This window comes from Rhinoraja longicauda, chromosome 6 (assembly GCF_053455715.1).
Source record: "Rhinoraja longicauda isolate Sanriku21f chromosome 6, sRhiLon1.1, whole genome shotgun sequence".
NCBI classification, from domain to species: Eukaryota; Metazoa; Chordata; class Chondrichthyes; order Rajiformes; family Arhynchobatidae; genus Rhinoraja; species Rhinoraja longicauda.
In genome coordinates, this window is record NC_135958.1 from 37,199,917 (window position 1) to 37,221,306 (window position 21,390).

Consider the following 21,390-nt stretch of genomic DNA (forward strand, 5'->3'; position numbering starts at 1 on the left):
GAAAATGTTACTAATAACTTAGTGTGTGGACAAAGCAGACAGAAACACTACCCAATGGTTGAGCTTAGTGACATAAGTGAAATACCACTATAGACAGAGTTGTGCAGCACTTCAGCCCAATTCATCCATGCCAACCAAGTTGTCTAAATGTGTGAGGCCCACTTGCCTGTGCCTGGACTATATTCCTCAAGACTTTTCCTATCCATATACTTGACCAAGTGATTATTAAATGTTGTTATTGTACCTGCCTCAGCCACTTCCGCGAGCACCTTGTTCTATGCACATATCACCCCTTTAAATCCTTCCCCTTTCATCTTAAACCTATAAGTATATTAAACCTATATTTGTAGATTCCTCTACCCTGTTGAAAATACTGACAATTACCTTATCTATGCCCTTCTCAATGTTACATACCTCTATAAGGTCACCCTGTAGCCTCCTATGCTCCAGGGAAAAAGACCTAGCCTATCTATCCTCTCCTTATAAATGAAACACTCCAGACCCAGTAACAGCCTCATGAATCTTTTTCTGAACTGTTTCCACCTTTAATAACACCCTTCTTGTCGCAGGGTGAACAGAGCTGTGCACAGTACTCCAAATGTGGCCTTACCAGTCTCATACAACTCCAAACATGACATCCGAATTTCTGTACTCAATGCACTGACTAATGAAGGAAAACGTGCTAAATGCCTTCTTCACCATCCTGTCTAGCCGTGTCACCCCTTCCATGAAACTATGTAATTGCACCCCTATGTGTCTCCGTTCTACAATACTCTCCAGCGCCCTACCTTTACTGTGCAACACCTGCCCTAGATTGTCTTAATAAAATGCAACACCTTGCATTTATCGGAATTAAACTCTATCTGCCATTTCTTTGGCCCATTGATCAAGATCCTGTTGTAATATTATTTGACCTTCTATATACCATCTATACCATACCATCAATTTTAGTGTCACCTGCAAGCTAATTTACCTTGCCATCTACATTTTCTTCCAAATCGTTAATATGAATCACAAGCAACAGTGGGCCTGGCACCGATCCCTGTGGAGCACCATTGTTACAGGCCCCTAGTGTGAAAAACAACTGTTTACCACCATCCTCAGGCTTATACCAATTTTGAATCCAATTTGCTAGCTTGCCCTAGAATCCATGTGATCTAATCTTCCAGATCAGCCCACAAACCAGACCTTGTTTTTCTCAAAATCTAATGCACTCATAAATCTTCTTGGGCACCTCTTCAAAACCAACACTCAAATCAAATTTGTGACACAATTTCCCAAGCACAAAGCCATGCAGACTATCCCTAATCAGTCCTTATCTTTCCAAATGCATGTAAATCTACTCTCTCAGAATCCCCTCCAATCACTTACCCACCATTGATGTTAAGCTCACCATTGATGTTAAGCTCAGCAGCCTGCAGTTCCCATTCTTTGCCTTGCAGATTCTCTTAAATAAAGGCCCAAGATTAGCCACCCTCCAGTCTTCCAGCACCTCATTCATGTCTATCAAATATCTTTGTCAGGGGCCCATAATTGTTTTTCCATAATATCCTAGGATACACTTGATCCAAGCCCAGATTTATCTACCTTACGCATGTTAAGATCTCCAGCACCTCCTCTTCTGTAATGGGAACTCTTTTCAAGATATCAGTTACTTCCCCTACATTATTTAGCAACCATATTCTTTCCACATGGTAAATGCAGACCAGAAATATTCATTTAATACCTCACCAATTGCCTGTGGCTCGACAATAGATGACTACAGGCTATAGTCTATAGACTAATATTTAGAATACAAATCTGATATCCCTGACAGTAGATGAGCTTAGACTATTAAACAAATTCTCATAAAAAAACAAGTGTTTGAAGCTACTGTTCCAAGTTATAACACACAACAGGACATTTGCACATTCTCAGGAAAAATAGAAGAACTGACAAGAGGTGACAAACTGGCCTATAAGTATCTGGGGTTCCTTTTTCTCGATGTTAGCTTGTGATCTCAAATTATAAACTCCATATGTCGATACTAAGAGGGAGACCAGAAAAGAAGAGAAAATAATCTCTGGTATTCTCCATGTCAAATAACCTAAAAAGTAATTCAGTCTGAGTTGTAAATTTGACCCAAGCTATCAGAGGATATTATACATGTGTTATTGAGGTAGAAGTCAATGACAGGAAAAACAACAGAAAGTAGATAATATATAATTCATAATTCAATGTGTACTCTTGTACAGATTACATACAGACATTTAGATAAACCTCATTATAATGGACCTTGGTGGGGAGGGAGGGAGGGGGAGAAATAGTTTCCGTTATTGCCGATTCTCCGCTATAACTGGGTAAACGTTTTTCCCCAGGACATCAACTTTATACGTAACTCTGTTTCTCTTTCTAAAGACGCTACCTAACCTGCTGAATGTACAAAGTTCTTTTGAACAGCTAAATATGTATTTTTGTTACTGCCAGCTAAAAATACCAAGGCTGAGATAGACACGAAATGCTGCAGTAACTCAGTGGAACAGGCAGCATCTCTGGAGAGAATCAATGGGTGGCGTTTTGGGATGAGACCCTTTTCCTACTTATCCTTGGACCATGATCCCACAGATGAGCACCAGCCCATAATCTCACAGACTATTTTATCACTGCCAGCTATCTGCTATCCACTGTAAAACCAGCACCTGCAGTTCCTCCCTACATAATACTAAAGGAGGTATATTACATTGTTTAACAGAATATCATTGCACAGCTGTTGATCAAAGCAATTGCTTGTCAATTTCAATAACCTCTCGCTGTGTAACTAGCAGCCCGTGTTCTTAAAGACACAGTAGTGTCCGATTACAGTGGTCTCCCCATCCGCTATAACTGAAATCCATTGTAATAATGACAGTAGGCTGTTGTTAACAATTCTTACCTCTTGACATTCAGGCTGGTTTCTTGATTCATAATTTCTTTAGAAGCAACATTTCCATTGTGCGGCTTATTGGGACTCTCTCTGTCATTGTGAATTGTTTTTTTGCCATCAGATACGGTATCAGGACATTCTACCTCATCCTGACTGTCTGGATCTATAACAAACCGAGACACAGCCTGGATGCAATTTGCACTAGGTTTTTTAGATCGTTGAATATCCATTGCCTTCATTTTCTGCTTCTTGCTTCGTGTTCTACTTTGCATTTCACGGCTTTCACACATGTTAAAATCCAATATGTCCATCTTTTCAAACAATGTCAATGGATCCAGTATTGATTTATGCAAGACACTGAATGCAGTTTGCAGGGCTATGAGACTGCAAGGCTGTGCTTCCTCCACTCTAGAAATAAAGTAAATTTGACATTATAGCATCATGGTTTCTCTGGATCTTGATATTCAAGACACCAAAATATATTGCCCATGTTTACCATTACCATGCAAATACAACAAATAACAAATGGTTAACAGAAAAGTTAAATTATTTTTTAACTAAATGGCTAGAATGCTGACTATTAAATTACATGAAAATATCAAATATTTGACAAACCACCTACCAGAACAGAAAAAAGGTATGTTTAAAAGGAACGGCTCACCTGTTAAGTTCAAACAAGCCTTTGGTTAAAATTGTCACAGAATGCAAAAAAAGAAATCCCTCAGGCCAAGTAGTCTAATAGTAATGACATTTTCAGAATATTCTATTAGTCCAGGTAATTTACTAGGCAGAGGCACAAATGGAAATCCCAGATGCATTGAATTCCATAAGGGAACTCCAGGATGCTTTCCAAGTGCAAATTGAGAGACAGCTGACAGAAAAAAAAGAATAGGGATAGATGGGAGCTTCTCAGGTTGACAGGCCGTTACTTTGTACCCACAGGAATCAACATTTGGGCTTCAACAATTCACAATCTAGATTAATAATTTGGTTAAGGGACAAAATGAAACACCTCCTAGTTTGCTGCCGAGACAAAAGTAGGAATAAGAGTTAAGATCAGAATGCAAAGAAGCCTCAAAAAGATCTAGAAAATTGGAGTGAATGATCATTAATGTGCACAGCGGCTACTATGGGAAAAAATGTGAGATTAGCCACAATGGGGGAAAAAAAGTGATTGTCAAGTGTGGGAGAAGAGTGTTGATGTTCAAAGTGATTTGGGTGGCTTTGCGTGCAAGTCACCTGATGCTATGATGCAAGAACACCAATATGATGGTAAATGGTAAACTCAGATGTCTCATAATAAATGCAGTAGACTTTATTGGGGCCACGGCTGGAACATTGCTTACAATTTTAGTTTCATTACTTTAAAAAATGGATCTGCTTGAGGCAGGGCAGTGCCCATTATCACACTGATTCTTGGAATGGCAAGTCTGACACGTAGAGAAATTGCTTAGGCAAGGTCTCTTCTTTAGTTGAGGAGAACGAATGGTGTCCTCATTGAAACTTATAAAATTCTTACAATGCTCATCACAATGGATGCAGGATATTTCCCTGGGCCGAGACATCCAGAACTAGGAGTCAGTCTCAAAATAATCTGTAGATTATTGAGGGGCACAACACAAGGTTTCTTCAAACGTGCAATTTTGTAGCTCAGGGAACAGTAGACACATGGCCAGTAATTTAAAACTGAAATGTATATATTTATGAATATCAGAGAGATCAAGGGATGTGATCGAAAAGGAAAAGGAAAATAGCAGAGGCAGGGAAGCAGCTGTAATCTTGCCGAATGCAGCTGCAGGATTGAACCATCTGTTCATCCAATCCTAGCCTCATGCTCTCTCCCCATAACCCTCGACTTTATTTTGATTTAAATGTCTGTCACTTTATCTTGGATGTACTCAAGGGCAGCCCCGCCTTGGATCTACTCAATGATCCCCCCCCCCCCCCACTCCACCCATTCCTCCCCCTCACCTAACCCTAGCCTTCACGACTCTCTGAAGAATGCTGAAGATTCCCAAATCTTAAGAAATTTCCCTTCATCCCCATTTGAAAAAGTCAGCTAGTCATTAGTTCGCTAACTGGTTAACTAAGTTCACTAGTTAGTGGACCCTGACTTAGGGGATCCACCCTCAGAATTTTATACCTTTTAAGAAGGCAACCTCGCTTTTTTCTACACACCAATTATTCTTACATCAATCTTTTATCTGAGGAATTCACATTGTGACCCAATTCTGCAATGCCATCCAATACTTCTTTAAATACAGCCAAACCTGAAAGTCATATTTCCTCCAAGGAACTATTCATTGCCCCCAAGTGTCCAAAAAGGAGAATGAGATTGACTCAAGACTCCTGCACTATCTGTTCACTACTCCCAGTCTATAGGATGGCCACACTTGCCTCAGCCCAATTACGTTTATGTGCAATGCGATAGTCAAAGTGATAAAAAAAGATTTCAATGACCTGCTTGAACAGACGCAACATTCATTCCCTGGACTTGATAAGCATTTATTTCCATCAGAAGTTGGCACGTTCTGATTCCCTACTTGAACACAGGTCAATCTTACATCGTTTTGTATCTCTGGAATGGTTGAAGTAGATTTCTCTGCACTCTGAAAATGAAATACAAAACGTATAAACAATGTTTATTCCTTAGGGTTTTTTGTGAAACCATAGTTATGGAATTTACTAAGCTTATGAATAGAAATGTGCAAGACATGATTAATAATTATGCAGATGTTACTTAAATAGAAATAGTAGACAATGAAAATGGTTATCAAGAATTATAGTAAAGTCTTGATCAGCTGGACAGTGGGGTGAGGAATGGCAAATGGAGTTTAACTCAAATAAGTGAGAGGTGTTGCATTTTGGGAAGTCAAACCAAGAAGGGCTTCACAATGAGGAGTATGGGCCTGAGGAGTGTTGTCGAACAGAGGGATCCAGGAGTACAAATCCATGGTCCCCTGAAAGTGACATTCCAGGTAGGTAGGGTGGTGAAGACAACTTTTGGCACATTGGCTTCATCAGTCAGAAATTGGGACATTATATTACAGTTATACAAGACATTGGTCAGACCACATTTGGGCTGTTGTGTTCACTTATGGTCACCCTGCTTTACAAAAGATGCCATGATACTGGAAACATTTACAAGGATGTTTCCAGGACTTAATGGTCTGTGCTATAAGAAGATGTTGGGCCAGCAAGGACTTTATTCCTTGGAGAACAGGAGGCTAAAAAGTGATTTATAAAGATGGAGAACAGGAGGCTAAAAAGTGATTTATAAAGATGTATAAAATCATGAGGGAAACAGAAAGGGACAAATTCTGTTCCACAACAATTCCTTTTACTGCCTTGTTGAAATCCCATGTTTTTCTCCATCAAAAAAAGCTGGTGACAGAACTAAGATCAATTTTCTGCATTTTACTGCTATATTACCACTACAACAAATATTTCCACTGTATTACTTGCAAAAAGAAAAATGATTTACATTGCAAATTCTGAGAACTTGGATCATATTGATCTTTAATATGTATCGCATTGATATGTACAGAATTGAGCTTTAAATATTAATCCAGCCTTGTCCTTAGCTGAGCCTGGTTTCTACCAATTCAGCATTGCCCAGTCCAGGAGATGGGTTGTCACAATGCTGACAGTTTGCTGGACTATCAGGATATTTTTACGGTGGAGATTGACAGATTCTTGATTAGTAAGTGTGTCGGGGTTATGGGGAGAAGGCAGGAGAATGTGGTTGAGAGGGAAAAATAGATCAGCCATGATTGAAAGAGGAAGTAGACTTGATGGGCCGAATGCCTAATTCTGCTCATTAAATGATCACTACTTGATCATTAAAAAAATACAATAAAATTGATGAAAACATTATAACTTACTTAAATGGTATTGTCCCTTTTCAATAGCTCATAAGCAACTTGGCCCATTCACCTGGGAAAGGATTATGGTGCTTGTGCAAAGTTAATCCCAGTGCAGGCTCAATGAGCAGGCTTCCTGAGACCTCCCTATTTATAGATGTTTGATTTATAACTATACAATTATGAAAAGACTGGACAAGCTAGGTGCAGGAAAATTGTTCCCAATGTTGGGGGAGCCAGAATCAGGGGCCACAGTCTAACAATAAAGGGGAGGCCATTTAAAACTGAGATGAGAAAAAACTTTTTCACCCAGAGAGTTGTGAATTTGTGGAATTCTCTGCCTCAGAAGAGTAGAGGCCAATTCACTGGATGAATTTAAAAGAGAATTAGATAGAGCTCTAGGGGCTAGCGGAATCAAGGGATATTGGGAGAAGGCAGGCAAGGGTTACTGATTGCGGATGATCAGCCATGATCACAATGATTTAGATTTTAGATTTTTTAGATTTAGAGATACAGTGCGGAAACAGGCCCTTCGGCCCACCGAGTCCGCGCCGCCCAGCGATCCCCGCACATTAACACTATCCTACACACACTAGGGACAATTTTTACATTTACCCAGTCAATTAACCTACATGCCTGTACGTCTTTGGAGTGTGGGAGGAAACCGAAGATCTCGGAGAAAACCCACGCAGGTCACGGGGAGAATGTACAAACTCCGTACAGACGGCGCCCGTAGTCAGGATCGAACCCGAGTCTCCGGCGCTGCATTCGCTGTAAGGCAGCAACTCTACCGCTGCGCCACCGTGCCGTGAATGGCGGTGCTGGCTCAAAGGGCCAAATGACCTCCTCCTGCACCGATTATCTCTGTTTTCCTAAATTGAGACCTGGCAAAATTATCGCCCTGTTAGACTTGATGAGAAGTCTATGGTAGCAGCAGGGGCAGCCACAACCAGCGTCAGAAGCAGGGCAAAAGATGCTGCTCTCAGCTTAAGCCTGCATCAGCAATAGAAACAGACTTATTTTGTAAAGTCCTACTCCACCCCCTCCTTATTCCTCAGTAATACTGAGAAAGCATTTCTGCAAGAATGTATATAAAATGATAAAATGCTAGAAACATTCAGCACCCATGTAAAGAGAAATAAAGTTAATCTTTGATCTGAAATGTTCTTTGTCAGTGTCTTTTGTAAATATATTTTATATTTCTCACCAGTTTTACTGTATTATACTTAGTTTAATGTATAAAAGTTCTAAAGTATATTACACCACATAAATAAAGTGATAAATCACAACACGTACGAGAAGAAGAAATGGCACAGTGTTGCTTATTAGGCTTTCTGCAAAACACAACATCCTCTTTTTCAAGTTGCAGTACGAAAAGAGGTCCAGATCTGGATGAGATGAATTCCTCTCCTTAATAACTGCTGAAAGCAATTTCTGAAACAACCAAATACAAAACAAATGTGAAATCAAATAACAGCAAAAGTACAATCTACAGTTTGGACTTTGTCCCAATCATAATGAATTCAATCACAGCTAGAACTTTCCTACTAGTTTATCATGTACTTAAACCAAACAGTGTCCACGTCTATGCGCTGGAATTACAGGATTGATCAGGGTGTTTCACATGGTTTCTATTTCAGTCCCTCTTGTTGACTGGGATGTATCTTGCGCTTGTTGCAAGTTTCCAAATCAAATATATATAAATAGGGAGGTCTCTTTTGAAACTGCATCAATGTGGCAGTTTCTAATCTAATTAGAAAGTCATCAGTGGCCGAATTGGTAGAACTGCTGGCTCACAGCACCAGTGACCCGGGTTTGATCCTGACCTCGGGTGATGTCAGTGTAGAATGCACATGTTCTCCCTGTGACCGCGTGGTGCTCCAGATCCCTCCCACAATCCAAAGATGTGCAGGTTTGAAGGTTAATTGGCCTTTGTAAATTGCCCCAACTGTGTAAGGAAAGTATGTGAAAGTGGAATAATGTAGAACTACAGTACAGAACTACACCTGGCAGCATGGTGGCACAGCAGCAGAGTTGTTGCCTTATTATGCCAGAGACCTGGGTCTCTGGCGCTGAAAGTGCTGTAAGGCATCAACGCTACTGCTGCGCCCATATTCCCCACATAGGGATCTCACTCTCATAAAACCATATTCCCCTCATGATTTTATACACCTCATGATTTTATACACCTATACAAGATTATCCCAGTTTCCTGCGTTCCATGGCAAAAAAATCCCTTGCCTGGTCCAATCTCTCAATGTACCTCAGTCCATCAAGTTCTGATAATATCCTCGTAAACAGTTTGGCCTATGTGCCAAAAGCATTCTTCACCACCCTGTATACATGTGACATCAGGAAACGATGTAGTTGTACTCTTAAATCCCTCTGCTCTACAGTAGTGGAGGGAATTCATGTTTAGTGTGATTGCCAATTATCAATCAAATGGGCAGGTTTATCTTCAAGTTATTGAAGTTGCACTCGTCCAGCCAAGTGGAGACTATTCCATAACACTACTGACACTTCTTCTGGAAAGACATTAGGTGGCAAGGATGCAAGCGACTTGTCACAGGACACATGGCTTCTTGTAGTCACAGTTTTAATATGGTTGGCTGAGTGGAGCTTCTGGTCGGTGGTGCCGATCTCCAAGACATTGACGATGAAGTGATATTAATGCTACAGTGCCCGGTGCGGCTCGGCTGCGGGACGTTTCAGTGCCCGGTGCGGCTCGGCTGCGGGACGTTTCAGTACCCGGCGCGGCTCGGCTGCGGGACTTAACATCGCCGGCGCGGCTCGGCCGCGGGACGTTTCAGTGCCCGGTGCGGCTCGGCCGCGGGACGTTTCGGTGCCCGGTGCGGCTCGGCCGCGGGACGTTTCGGTGCCCCTCGGCCGCTGGACTTAACATCGCCCGGTGCGGCCGCGGGACGTTTCGGTGCCCGGGGCGGCTCGGCCGCGGGGCCTTCCATCCCCTTGCGGGGGCTGTGCGTGTCGGTTGCCTCAGTAGGGGTCGAGCTGTCTGTCCGTGGGTGCGGGGGGAGGAGAGGGGAAGTTTTGAAGTTTTGTTGCCTCCATCACAGTGAGGGGTGTTTGGAGTCACTGTGATGGATGTTTGTGTTGGGGTCGTGTGTCCTGTGTTCTTTTCTGTGACTGCTGAAATTTCGTTCGGTGTTGTGCCGAATGACAATAAAGTTTTGTTATGTTATGTTATGTTATGTTATGTTATGCTGCTGATGATTGATTGTGGACTGAATAAGCAATAATTAAATGGATTGTATTTTTTCCTCCTTTTAGTGAGCAGCATAACTTCTCAGACCATCATGGAGATGCCAGTGTTTTAACTGTACTGGAAAGATTTACTGGAGTCACAAGTCTTCACCATTACAGCTGGGCTGATTTGGCCCTGTATCCTTTGCTGCAACCAATGCTCCCAGCCGTGTGAGGATATTACATACAGGAATCAAATTGGTCAAAAACCACCTCTGCGAGTTCAGAAAAATCAGGAGGAATCCAAAATGGATCACCTCTTCAGGCAGAAGATAATGCTGATTAATGTTGGAGTTCGACTTTAGAGCTCATCTACAGGGCCCTGCCATTTTTGAGCATAAAATATTCTTTGGTGTCACCTCTGCAAATCAATTGTTGTTTAAACTGTCAACCATCATTCAAAATTAGGTACTACAGGTTTCCAACGTTTTATTCTGAACCATTGGTTAAGAAGTTGTTCAGTTGTATACTGCATTTTGTTTTCGCTGTACACCTGTACAACCATGTATACCATGCTGCAGCTTTCTTAACTGGAACCTCAGCACATTTAGGTGCACCTGGAGCTGTGCTCAGTATTAAAATGGGGGATTTGCTGGGCTATGAAATTACAGAGCATAGTGCACATTTCTGCTACTGCCACTGATAGTCTACAGTTTCATGGATGCCTGGTTGATCTACCAGATCAGTTCTGCATCTATGCATTTAACACAATTACAAAGTCACACAACAAGGTGGAGGGTATTCTTACTGGAAAAATAGGACATTTATGCAATGGTCACTTCTACACTCATGGGCAAATGAGTCTACCAGTTAGATTGATGATGGCAAAATCAGGTATGTTTAACCTCTTGTTAGAGGTACTAAGGTGGATATATAAAGTGTTACAGCTGGAAACAGGCCCTTGGGCCTACATACGCTGATCATCAATCACTCGCTCACCCAATCACCCACAAACCCGTTTCCTATCTTCTCCCACCAATTCAGCTCCCCACAAAATAATGTTATTATTTATATACACACAGCGATTAATTAATCTACCAACTCGCAAACTTCTTTAGGATGTGGGAGGAAACCAGAGCACCTGGTTAAAACCCCCCACACGGTCACAAGAAGAGTGTGCAAACTGTGCAGCACCAGATGTTACAAATTAATTGGTTGCAAGGACTGTGAAACAGCAATTCTACCAGCTGAGCCATTGAGCCACAGATCCATCAGGAAACTAATTCCTTCAGAACATAGCTTTCCCAAAGCAGTGTGACTTATGAATTAAATAGATGGTGGGGGTGGGGAGGTAAAGAGGTTTGTGTAATTGAACTGGACTGCATTCATAATTTGCTGCAATTTTGTGTGGTCTTGGGCAGAGCAGCTGCATTATCCTCTGATGCGAAAAAAAAAAGAGCAGTTGGGTGGAGGGGAGGGGAAAGTATACAGACGCTAAAATTTAAATGGAAGCAGATAAGGAAGACGTAGAAACATAGAAAATAGGTACAGGAGTGGGCCATTCAGCCCTTCGAGCCGACACTGCCATTCAATGTGATCATGGCTGATCATCCACACTCAGTACCCCGTTCCTGTCTTCTCCCCATATCCCTTGATTCCTCTAGCCCTAAGAGCTCTATCTAACTCTTTTTTGAATGCATCCAGTGAATCGGCTTACACTGCCTTATGAGGCAGAGAATTCCACAAATTCACAACTCTCTGGGTGAAAAAGTTTTTATCGTCTCAGTTCTAAATGGCCTACCCTTTATTCTTAAACTGTGGCCCCTGGTTCTAGACTCCACCAACATCGGGAACATGTTTCCTGCATTTAGCTTGTCCAATCCCTTAATAATTTTATATGTTTTATATTTTATTTGGAATGGGCAGATGGGGAAACGATTAGGGAGGTAGGCCAGGGGAGCAGAAACCCAGTTGGACAGGTGTCTGGGTGATGGGCAGATGGAAATGGGAAAGGTGAATAAAGGGAGATATTTTGGGGGACCTAAAAAACTATTTTGGGGGACCTAAAGTGGGTTACCTAAAACTAAAAAAATCAATGTTTATACCATTGGGCTATAGGCTTCCCGAGTGAGAAGGCAGTGGAGACGTCCAAGGACAGACACATTGGTACATGAAGAGTATAGGAGAATTGAAGTGAAATGCAACAAGCTTGAGGTAAGATAGCCATTGCCAACATCCTTTGCAAAATGGTTGCCTAGACTCACCAATGAGTCTAGAGGCCACATTAGGACCAGATTTAATACACAAAATGGGTGGAGAGGGATGAGTGGATCACAAAGTCAGAGTGTGGACCCACATAAATGAAAAGGGGGATGAAGAAAGAGGCAAATAAGTGACTAGAGGTGTGATAACCAGTTAAACTGGCAGAAATGGCTAAAAATAATATGTTGCATGCAGACGCTAGGGGAGCATGAAAGATGATCATAAGGGCGGCAAGGTAGCGCAGCGGTAGAGTTGCTGCTTTACAGCGAATGCAGCGCCGGAGACTCAGGTTCGATCCTGACTACGGGTGCTGCACTGTAAGGAGTTTGTACGTTCTCCCCGTGACCTGCGTGGGTTTTCTCCGAGATCTTCGGTTTCCTCCCACACTCCAAAGACGTACAGGTTTGTAGGTTAATTGGCTGGGTAAATGTAAAAATTGTCCCTAGTGGGTGTAGGATAGTGTTAATGTGCGGGGATCGCTGGGCGGCACGGACTTGGTGGGCCGAAAAAGGCCTGTTTCTGGCTGTATATATATGATATGATATGATATGATATGAGAACCAGAGACATAGAGAGTCTTACAGCGTAGAAACAGGAATGCAAGGAATAAAGTCCTAGCCTGCTCAACCTCTCCCTATAGCTCAGACCATCAAATCATGGCAACATCCTCGTCAATCTTCTCTGCTCTCTTTTCAGCTGAACAAGAACTCTCCTCTAACATGGTGACCAAAATTGAACACAATACGCTAAATGTAGCCTCACCAATGCCTTATACAACAATAATATTACCTTCCAACTTCTATAGTCAATATTCTGACTGATGAAGTGTGCTGAACTATTTTTCTATTCTGTCTGGGGAATGTGGTGGTGAACGTAGACAGCTAGGAAATAGTTGAAATGCAAGTAGAAGCTCCATCAACTACGGTAGAGAATGCCATTTTTTGTGAAAAGGGAGGATATTTCAGATGTCCTTGAGTGAAAAGACTCATCCCGAGAACAGTTACGATGGAGAGGACAAAACTGAATTTGTTGGCATATTTACAGGAGACAAGATGTACTCAAGGATAGCAGTGGGTAATTTGTCTCCCAAGATGGAGACAGAGAGATCCATAAAAGGGAGAGAAGCGTCAAAATTTGAGGGTGTGGTGGAAGGTTGTTAATATTATCAAGTTCCATATGGTTGCAGTCTTAAATATAGCGCAGAAAGGGTTATGGATCAGTGCCAGAGCCTACAACCCAAAGGCATGAGTGTTGATTGTTCCAATTTTAGTAAGTGGCTCCCAGTAGAAACCCATCTGGTGTCTCCCACACCTTCCTCCTTTTCCTCTCCCATATCTGGTTCCATCTGCCCATTCCTCATTTCCAATTCCTACCAATTATCCATTCTTTGTTCACTTTTCCAATTTCTGTCTGCCCATTACCTGCTTATCTATCCATATGGGGTTCTATTCTCGTAGCCCATCCTCACTTTCCTCTCCTCCATCTGCCCATCATCCCTTCCTTATGGGTTCTATGTATCACCTTCTGCCACTGTCTATTATTTTATGTACTATTTAAACAAGACCATGGCGCTTCTAGTTATTTCTTTCCAGGTACAAGACACAATTACACTACTTATTACTTGGGTGGAAAAACATCAATAACAAAAGATCGTTAATATAAAAAAATGCATGTCATGGCATTTAATCATCTTATTTTAGTACCCCAAATTAAGTAATTGCCTCACACATACCTGATGAGCAGTATCCTTATTGAGATTCTTTTCCAACATTTTAGATGCTTCTCGAAAACGGCTTTTCTTAATAGATTCAACCACAGCCTTGAGGGAGGATCAACATGTTATTATGTATAAAAATAACTGAGTAATTTTGCAAAAGCTTTGACTACCAATAAACTCATCACTGCTGGTAATTTTGGATGAATGTTTTAAAATTACAATTTACAGAGAGATTCAACGGCTTCTCCTGGATGCTCACTTGTAAAGGAGAGAAATAGAACAACTGCTGAGAATTTATTGGAGTCAATGCCACTATTTTCTTTGTGGTTCTTCCATATTCTGCATCACAAGGATTAACTGAGAGGCTGAAATTTTCTCTTCCAGTTACCCTGGCTTCTTTTGGAAACATTTCTTTTTTTAGGATAATGCTTGAAATTTTAGGAACAACAATCCTCATTTTCCTGTTAATTTTGGGAATCATTAATTTGATACGGTTGAAATGACTGACTGCAAGACCTAGCTGACAAATACTCGGTTGCTTTTTCCATGTGGATGTGTTATAATACAGAGGAAGCCACATATAAACACAAATTCTAACCTGAACAATTCCTTACTATAAATGCAACAATAGTAGTTGCTAAATAGTTATGTAACATTTTATCATTTCAGAGCCATGAGCATTTTACAACGAATAATTTTGTAATAAAGTTATTGGAAAAATTGCTGTCACACCAAAGACTCCCAAAAAATGTATTGATATAATAAAAACATCCGGGTAAGCTAACCTGCTTCACCACAGCTCCTCTAACTTCTTGGAACAAATCCTCATCCAGTGTTAATTCTGTCTTCATCCGGCCCAGAATTGTTAAAATAGACTCCAGTGGAAAGGTATCACTTTCTGAAAATTAGATTTGCACAACCACAACAGCACAGAAGTTGAACACTTGGGCTTTAAGATATTGCTACTTTCAGCAAAAGCAACATGGCCTCCATTTCCCATTTTCCCCATAACCTCACAATTCCTTTAAGCTCCCTTATGCAATGACCTCTATTATATTTTTATGCTCTCCAAAGAAAAGTTCATTCTTCAATGCTACAAATCCCTCAACCCTGAAAGTGGTATATTTTCTGCAATTTTTCTGAAGGTTTGACACACTTCATAAAATGTAGTGATCAGAATTGGGCACAAAATTCCATTTGTGACCAAACCAGTCATAAAAGAGAATTCAGAGCAGCGTAGGATTTTCACAATGAACGGTAGTGAGCTGTGAGGTGTCTAGAACAATTGATCAAGGAGTGCAATTGCATAGTTCCCTGAACGCGACGTCACAGTTGTGCAGGGTGGTGAAGAATGCTTTTTGTAACCTAGTCTTCATCAGTCAGGGCACTGAGTATAGAAGTTGGGATGTTATGTTGCTGTGTACAAGACACTGGTGAAGCTGTTACAGGAGTATTGTGTTCAGTTTTGGCCATCCTGCTGGAGGAAAGGTGCCATTGAACTGGAAAGAGTGCAGAAAAATTGTATAAGAATGTTTTCAGAATTTGAGGGACTGAGTTATAGGGAGAGATTGGATAGGCTAGAACATTATTCTAGGGGAGAAGCGGCCGGGAAGGGCGGCAGGAGAGCAAGGCCGAGAAGCAGAGGGCCGCCGACCGGGGAGAGAAGAAGAGGAGGAGGAGGAGGAGGAGGAGGAGGAAAGGACGGGGTTGAGCAAGCTGGGAGAGGAGCAGCGGGAAGAACCCAGGCCGAGGGGCCTGAAGGCCTTTAGGGGCAGAAGCAGCGAGAGCTGGAGGTCGGCGACCCACTGGGGCCTGAGGGCGAAGGGCCCAGGGAGCCATGCTCGACGGCCTTGGAGGAGGAGGCGGTGGAAGACGAGGAGCGGAGTATCGAGCCCGAAGGGGAGGAGGAAGAGATCCGGGGAGAGGCCGATTGGCAGTGGAGGCCGAGCAGCAGCGAGAGCTGGGCCGGGCACTGGCCAAGTGGCCATGGCTCTGCTCGGCGGCCCCAGCCTCGAGGTGTTGAGCGCTGGCCAAGTGGAAGCGGACCCCGGCAGACAGAGAGGGCGAGTGGGGAGAAGGGCAGGAGGGGCAGCAGGAGTGGTGAGGGGCCGAAGAACCGCAGGAAGCGAGGCAAGGAGTGTGGATACTTTCAGAGTTAACAGGATGAAGATGGCAGATTACCTTTCCTTTGAACATATGGATTTTTTTGTTGAAAATCTGAACTCTCACAGCCACTATTACAAATACTATTTTTTGATCCAGACTTCCTTAAGTAATTAAATGTAATCCTTAAGTAATTCCTTAAGTACTTAAGTAATTTCTGGCAACTTTGGATGGATTAGAATTAATGGTTGTGCGTCCAAGGGCTCAATGAACAACTCAATGAAATGCAATTGTATGCACTGTCAATAATTTTTTTTATATTATGATACAGTGAAGTCAGAACAGAGAAGTGCCATATAGAGCCTAGATAATAAGTGCATTGTCGTCAGAAACAAAACTTACCAAATTTGGAGAGAAATTGTATTGTTAGCAGTTTTGTTCCAATCTCCTCCGTATCAATGTATGGTCGATTTAGGACAGCTGTCATTTGAGAGGGGGAAGAAAAAGACAAGATGCACATTGAAATCAAATAAAAATCTGATTGCTAGAAGTGCGATATAAGTTGCACTACTGATATCAGTTTTGCATTGTTATGGTTATCTGGTATTAAGACTCAAGTGTCAATATGTGCCGAAACAGTACAAATGTACGGTAGCGCAGCGGTAGAGTTGCTGCTTTACAGCGAATGCAGCGCCGGAGACTCAGGTTCGATCCTGACTACGGGTGCTGCACTGTAAGGAGTTTGTACGTTCTCCCCGTGACCTGCGTGGGTTTTCTCCGAGATCTTCGGTTTCCTCCCACACTCCAAAGACGTACAGGTATGTAGGTTAATTGGCTGGGTAAATGTAAAAAAAAAAATTGTCCCTAGTGGGTATAGGATAGTGTTAATGTACGGGGATCGCTGGGCGGCACGGACTTGGAGGGCCGAAAAGGCCTGTTTCCGGCTGTATATATATGATATGATATGATATGATATGTCTTACTTGCAGCAGCACAACAGGTTTTGTAAACATAGTACTCAATAGATGACATAATAATAAACAAAAAAGTTCAATAAATTAAAAAAAACAATTTTGTGTAAAACAAAATCTGTTCCTCAACCTGGAAGTCAAGGTTTTCAAACTCCTACAGCTTCTTCCTGATGGCAGGAGTAAACTGGGAATGTGGCACGATTGGTATGGGTCCTTAATGATGCTGACTACCTGTTTGAGTCAGCAGCCCCCATAGATCTCTTTCATGGTGGGGAGGTTAGGGCCGGTGAAGGACCAGGCTGTGTTCACCTCTTTTTGTAATGTCCTTCATTCCTGGCCATTCGCGTTGTTAAACTAGGCCATGATGCAACCAGTCAATATACTTCCCACCGTATATCTTTTTTTCTGTCCTGGGCCTCCTCTATTGTCAGAGTGAAGCGCAGCACAAATTGGAGGAACAGCACCTCATATTTCACTTGGGTAACTTACACCCCAGCGGTTGAATATTGACTTCTCTAACTTCAAGTAACCCTTGGTTTCCCTCTCTCTCCATCCCTCCCCCTTCCCAATTCTCCGACCAGTCTTACAATCTCCGACATTTTATCTGTTTGCTTTGTTGTTACCTTCTCCCAGCTACCAAAAATCTATTCTATATTTTCCTTGATCTCCCTTCCCTTTGCCCTGTTTTCACACCTTCACACTTCCTTATCTATCTATCTCTCTCCCCCCTGACGTCAGTCTAACGAAGGGTCTCGATCGAATCACCTATTCCTCTCCAGAGATGCTGCCTGTCACGCTGAGATACTCCAGCATTTTGGTTTAGACCAGCACATGCAGTTCCTTCATACACATACTGCTTTCTACCGTGTATCTATAGAAGTTCAAGAGAGTATTCATCGTACAAACTCCGTACAGACAGCACCCGTAGTCAGGATTGAACTCGGATCTCCGGTGCTGCAAGGTAGCAAATCTATCACTGCGCCATCGTGCCACCCTGTTGTCAGCAAATTTAAAGATAGAGCTGGAATGGTTACATGGTACCTCGTGCTGGTGAGGCCAGGAACAGAGAGATAGAGGGTATGAATTTATGGCTGAGGGGCTGGTGCAGAGAGCAGGGATTTAGATTTCTGGACCACTGGGATCTCTTCTGGGCTAGGGGTGACTTGTACAAAAGGGACGGGTTACATCTTAACAGCAGGGGGACAAACATTCTGGCAGGCAGGTTTGCTAGTGCGACACCTGTGGCTTTAAACTAAGTAGTGGGGGGGAGGGGTTAACAAATTGTGAATATGAAGATGAGGTAAAAGGGAATACAGGAGATATTGCAAAAGACTCTCGGAAGAATGGGAACAGAAGTTCTAGAGGGGAAAAGAAATTAAGGGCAGGGCCATTTGTGACCGATGTGAGAGGGGAGGTAAATACAGAAGTTAAAGTGTTGTACTTAAATGCGCGTAGTATAAAAAATAAAGTGGATGAGCTTGAGGCTCAGTTAGTCATGGGCAAGTATGATGTTGTAGGGATCACTGAGACATGGCTACAAGAGGACCAGGGCTGGGAACTGAATATTCAGGGGTACACAACGTATAGAAAAGACAGACAGGTGGGCAGAGGGGGTGGGGTTGCTCTGATGGTAAGGAATGATATTCATTCCCTTGCAAGGGGTGACATAGAATCAGGAGATGTTGAATCAGTATGGATAGAAATTAGAAATTGTAAGGGTAAAAAGACCCTAATGGGAGTTATCTATAGGCCCCCAAACAGTAACCTCGACATAGGGTGCAAGTTGAATCAGGAGATAAAATTGGCGTGTCAAAAATGTAATGCTACGGTGGTTATGGGAGATTTCAACATGCAGGTAGACTGGGAAAATCAGGTTGGAAATTGACCCCAGGAAAGAGAGTTTGTAGAGTGCCTTCGAGATGGATTCTTAGAACAGCTTGTACTGGAGCCTACCAGGGAGAAGGCAATTCTGGATTTAGTGTTGTGTAATGATCCTGATCTGATAAGGGGACTAGAGGTAAAAGAGCCATTAGGAGGCAGTGATCACAACATGATAAGTTTTACTCTGCAAATGGAAAGGCAGAAGGGAAAATCGGAAGTGTCGGTATTACAGTATAGCAAAGGGGATTACAGAGGCATGAGGCAGGAGCTGGCCAAAATTGACTGGAAGGAGGCCCTAGCAGGGAAGACGGTAGAACAGCAATGGCAGGTATTCCTGGGAATAATGCAGAGGTTGCAGGATCAATTTATTCCAAAGAGGTGGAAAGACTCTAAGGGGAGTAAGAGACACCTGTGGCTGACAAGGGAAGTCAGGGACAGCATAAAAATTAAGGAGAGGAAGTATAACATAGCAAAGAAGAGTGGGAAGACAGAGGATTGGGACTCTTTTAAAGAGCAACAAAAGTTAACTAAAAAGGCAATACGGGGAGAAAAGATGAGGTACGAGGGTAAACTAGCCAATAATATAAAGGAGGATAGCAAAAGTTTTTTTAGGTACGTGAAGAGGAAAAAAATAGTCAAGGCAAATGTGGGTCCCTTGAAGACAGAAGCAGGGGAATATATTATGGGGAACAAAGAAATGGCAGACGAGTTAAACCGTTACTTTGGATCTGTCTTCACTGAGGAAGATACACACAATCTCCCAAATGTTCTAGCGGCTGGAGAACCTAGGGTGATGGAGGAACTGAAGGAAATCCACATTAGGCAGGAAATGGTTTTGGGTAGACTGATGGGACTGAAGGCTGATAAATCCCCAGGGCCTGATGGTCTGCATCCCAGGGTACTTAAGGAGGTGGCTCTAGAAATAGTGGAAGCATTGGAGATCATTTTTCAATGTTCTATAGATTCAGGATCAGTTCCTGTGGATTGGAGGATAGCAAATGTTATCCCACTTTTTAAGAAAGGAGGGAGAGAGAAAACGGGTAATTATAGACTAGTTAGTCTGACATCAGTGGTGGGGAAGATGCTGGAGTCAATTATAAAAGACGAAATTGCTGAGCATTTGGATAGCAGTAACAGGATCATTCCGAGTCAGCATGGATTTACGAAGGGGAAATCATGCTTGACAAATCTACTGGAATTTTTTGAGGAAGTAACTAGGAAAATTGACAGGGGAGAGTCAGTGGATGTGGTGTACCTCGACTTTCAGAAAGCCTTCGACAAGGTCCCACATAGGAGATTAGTGGGCAAAATTAGGGCACATGGTATTGGGGGTAGGGTACTGACATGGATAGAAAATTGGTTGACAGACAGAAAGCAAAGAGTGGGGATAAATGGGTCCCTTTCGGAATGGGAGGCAGTGACCAGTGGGGTACCGCAAGGTTCGGTGCAGGGACCCCAGCTATTTACGATATACATTAATGACTTAGACGAAGGGATTAAAAGTACCATTAGCAAATTTGCAGATGATACTAAGCTGGGGGGGTAGTGTGAATTGTGAGGAAGATGCAATAAGGCTGCAGGGTGACTTGGACAGGTTGTGTGAGTGGGCGGATACATGGCAGATGCAGTTTAATGTAGATAAGTGTGAGGTTATTCACTTTGGAAGTAAGAATAGAAAGGCAGATTATTATCTGAATGGTGTCAAGTTAGGAGGAGGGGGAGTTCAACGAGATCTGGGTGTCCTAGTGCATCAGTCAATGAAAGGAAGCATGCAGGTACAGCAGGCAGTGAAGAAAGCCAATGGAATGTTGGCCTTCATAACAAGAGGAGTTGAGTATAGGAGCAAAGAGGTCCTTCTACAGTTGTACCGGGCCCTGGTGAGACCGCACCTGGAGTACTGTGTGCAGTTTTGGTCTCCAAATTTGAGGAAGGATATTCTTGCTATGGAGGGCGTGCAGCGTAGGTTCACTAGGTTAATTCCCGGAATGGCGGGACTGTCGTATGTTGAAAGGCTGGAGCGATTGGGCTTATATACACTGGAATTTAGAAGGATGAGGGGGGATCTTATTGAAACATATAAGATAATTAGGGGATTGGACACATTAGAGGCAGGAAACATGTTCCCAATGTTGGGGGAGTCCAGAACAAGGGGCCACAGTTTAAGAATAAAGGGTAGGCCATTTAGAACGGAGATGAGGAAGAACTTTTTCAGTCAGAGAGTGGTGAAGGTGTGGAATTCTCTGCCTCAGAAGGCAGTGGAGGCCAGTTCGTTGGATGCTTTCAAGAGAGAGCTGGATAGAGCTCTTAAGGATAGCGGAGTGAGGGAGTATGGGGAGAAGGCAGGAACGGGGTACTGATTGAGAGTGATCAGCCATGATCGCATTGATTGGCGGTGCTGGCTCGAAGGGCTGAATGGCCTACTCCTGCACCTATTGTCTATTGTCTATAAAGTAGATAGAGTAGGGGACCAAGCACACAGCTTTGTGGTGC

At 42.7% G+C, this 21,390-nt stretch overlaps 1 protein-coding gene across 1 annotated transcript in view; it reads right to left on the minus strand.

The window, feature by feature from the left end:
• The window catches only part of terfa (telomeric repeat binding factor a), a 36,115-nt gene that overhangs the window by 11,484 nt on the left and 3,241 nt on the right, over positions 1-21,390 (minus strand). The window contains exons 3-8 of the mRNA XM_078401779.1: positions 16,451-16,528; positions 14,731-14,843; positions 13,961-14,047; positions 8,062-8,199; positions 5,363-5,511; positions 2,912-3,310 (exon numbers count right to left, since the gene is read on the minus strand). Coding sequence (XP_078257905.1) covers positions 2,912-3,310; positions 5,363-5,511; positions 8,062-8,199; positions 13,961-14,047; positions 14,731-14,843; positions 16,451-16,528 — 964 coding nt within the window. The remainder of the gene's footprint in view (positions 1-2,911; positions 3,311-5,362; positions 5,512-8,061; positions 8,200-13,960; positions 14,048-14,730; positions 14,844-16,450; positions 16,529-21,390) is intronic.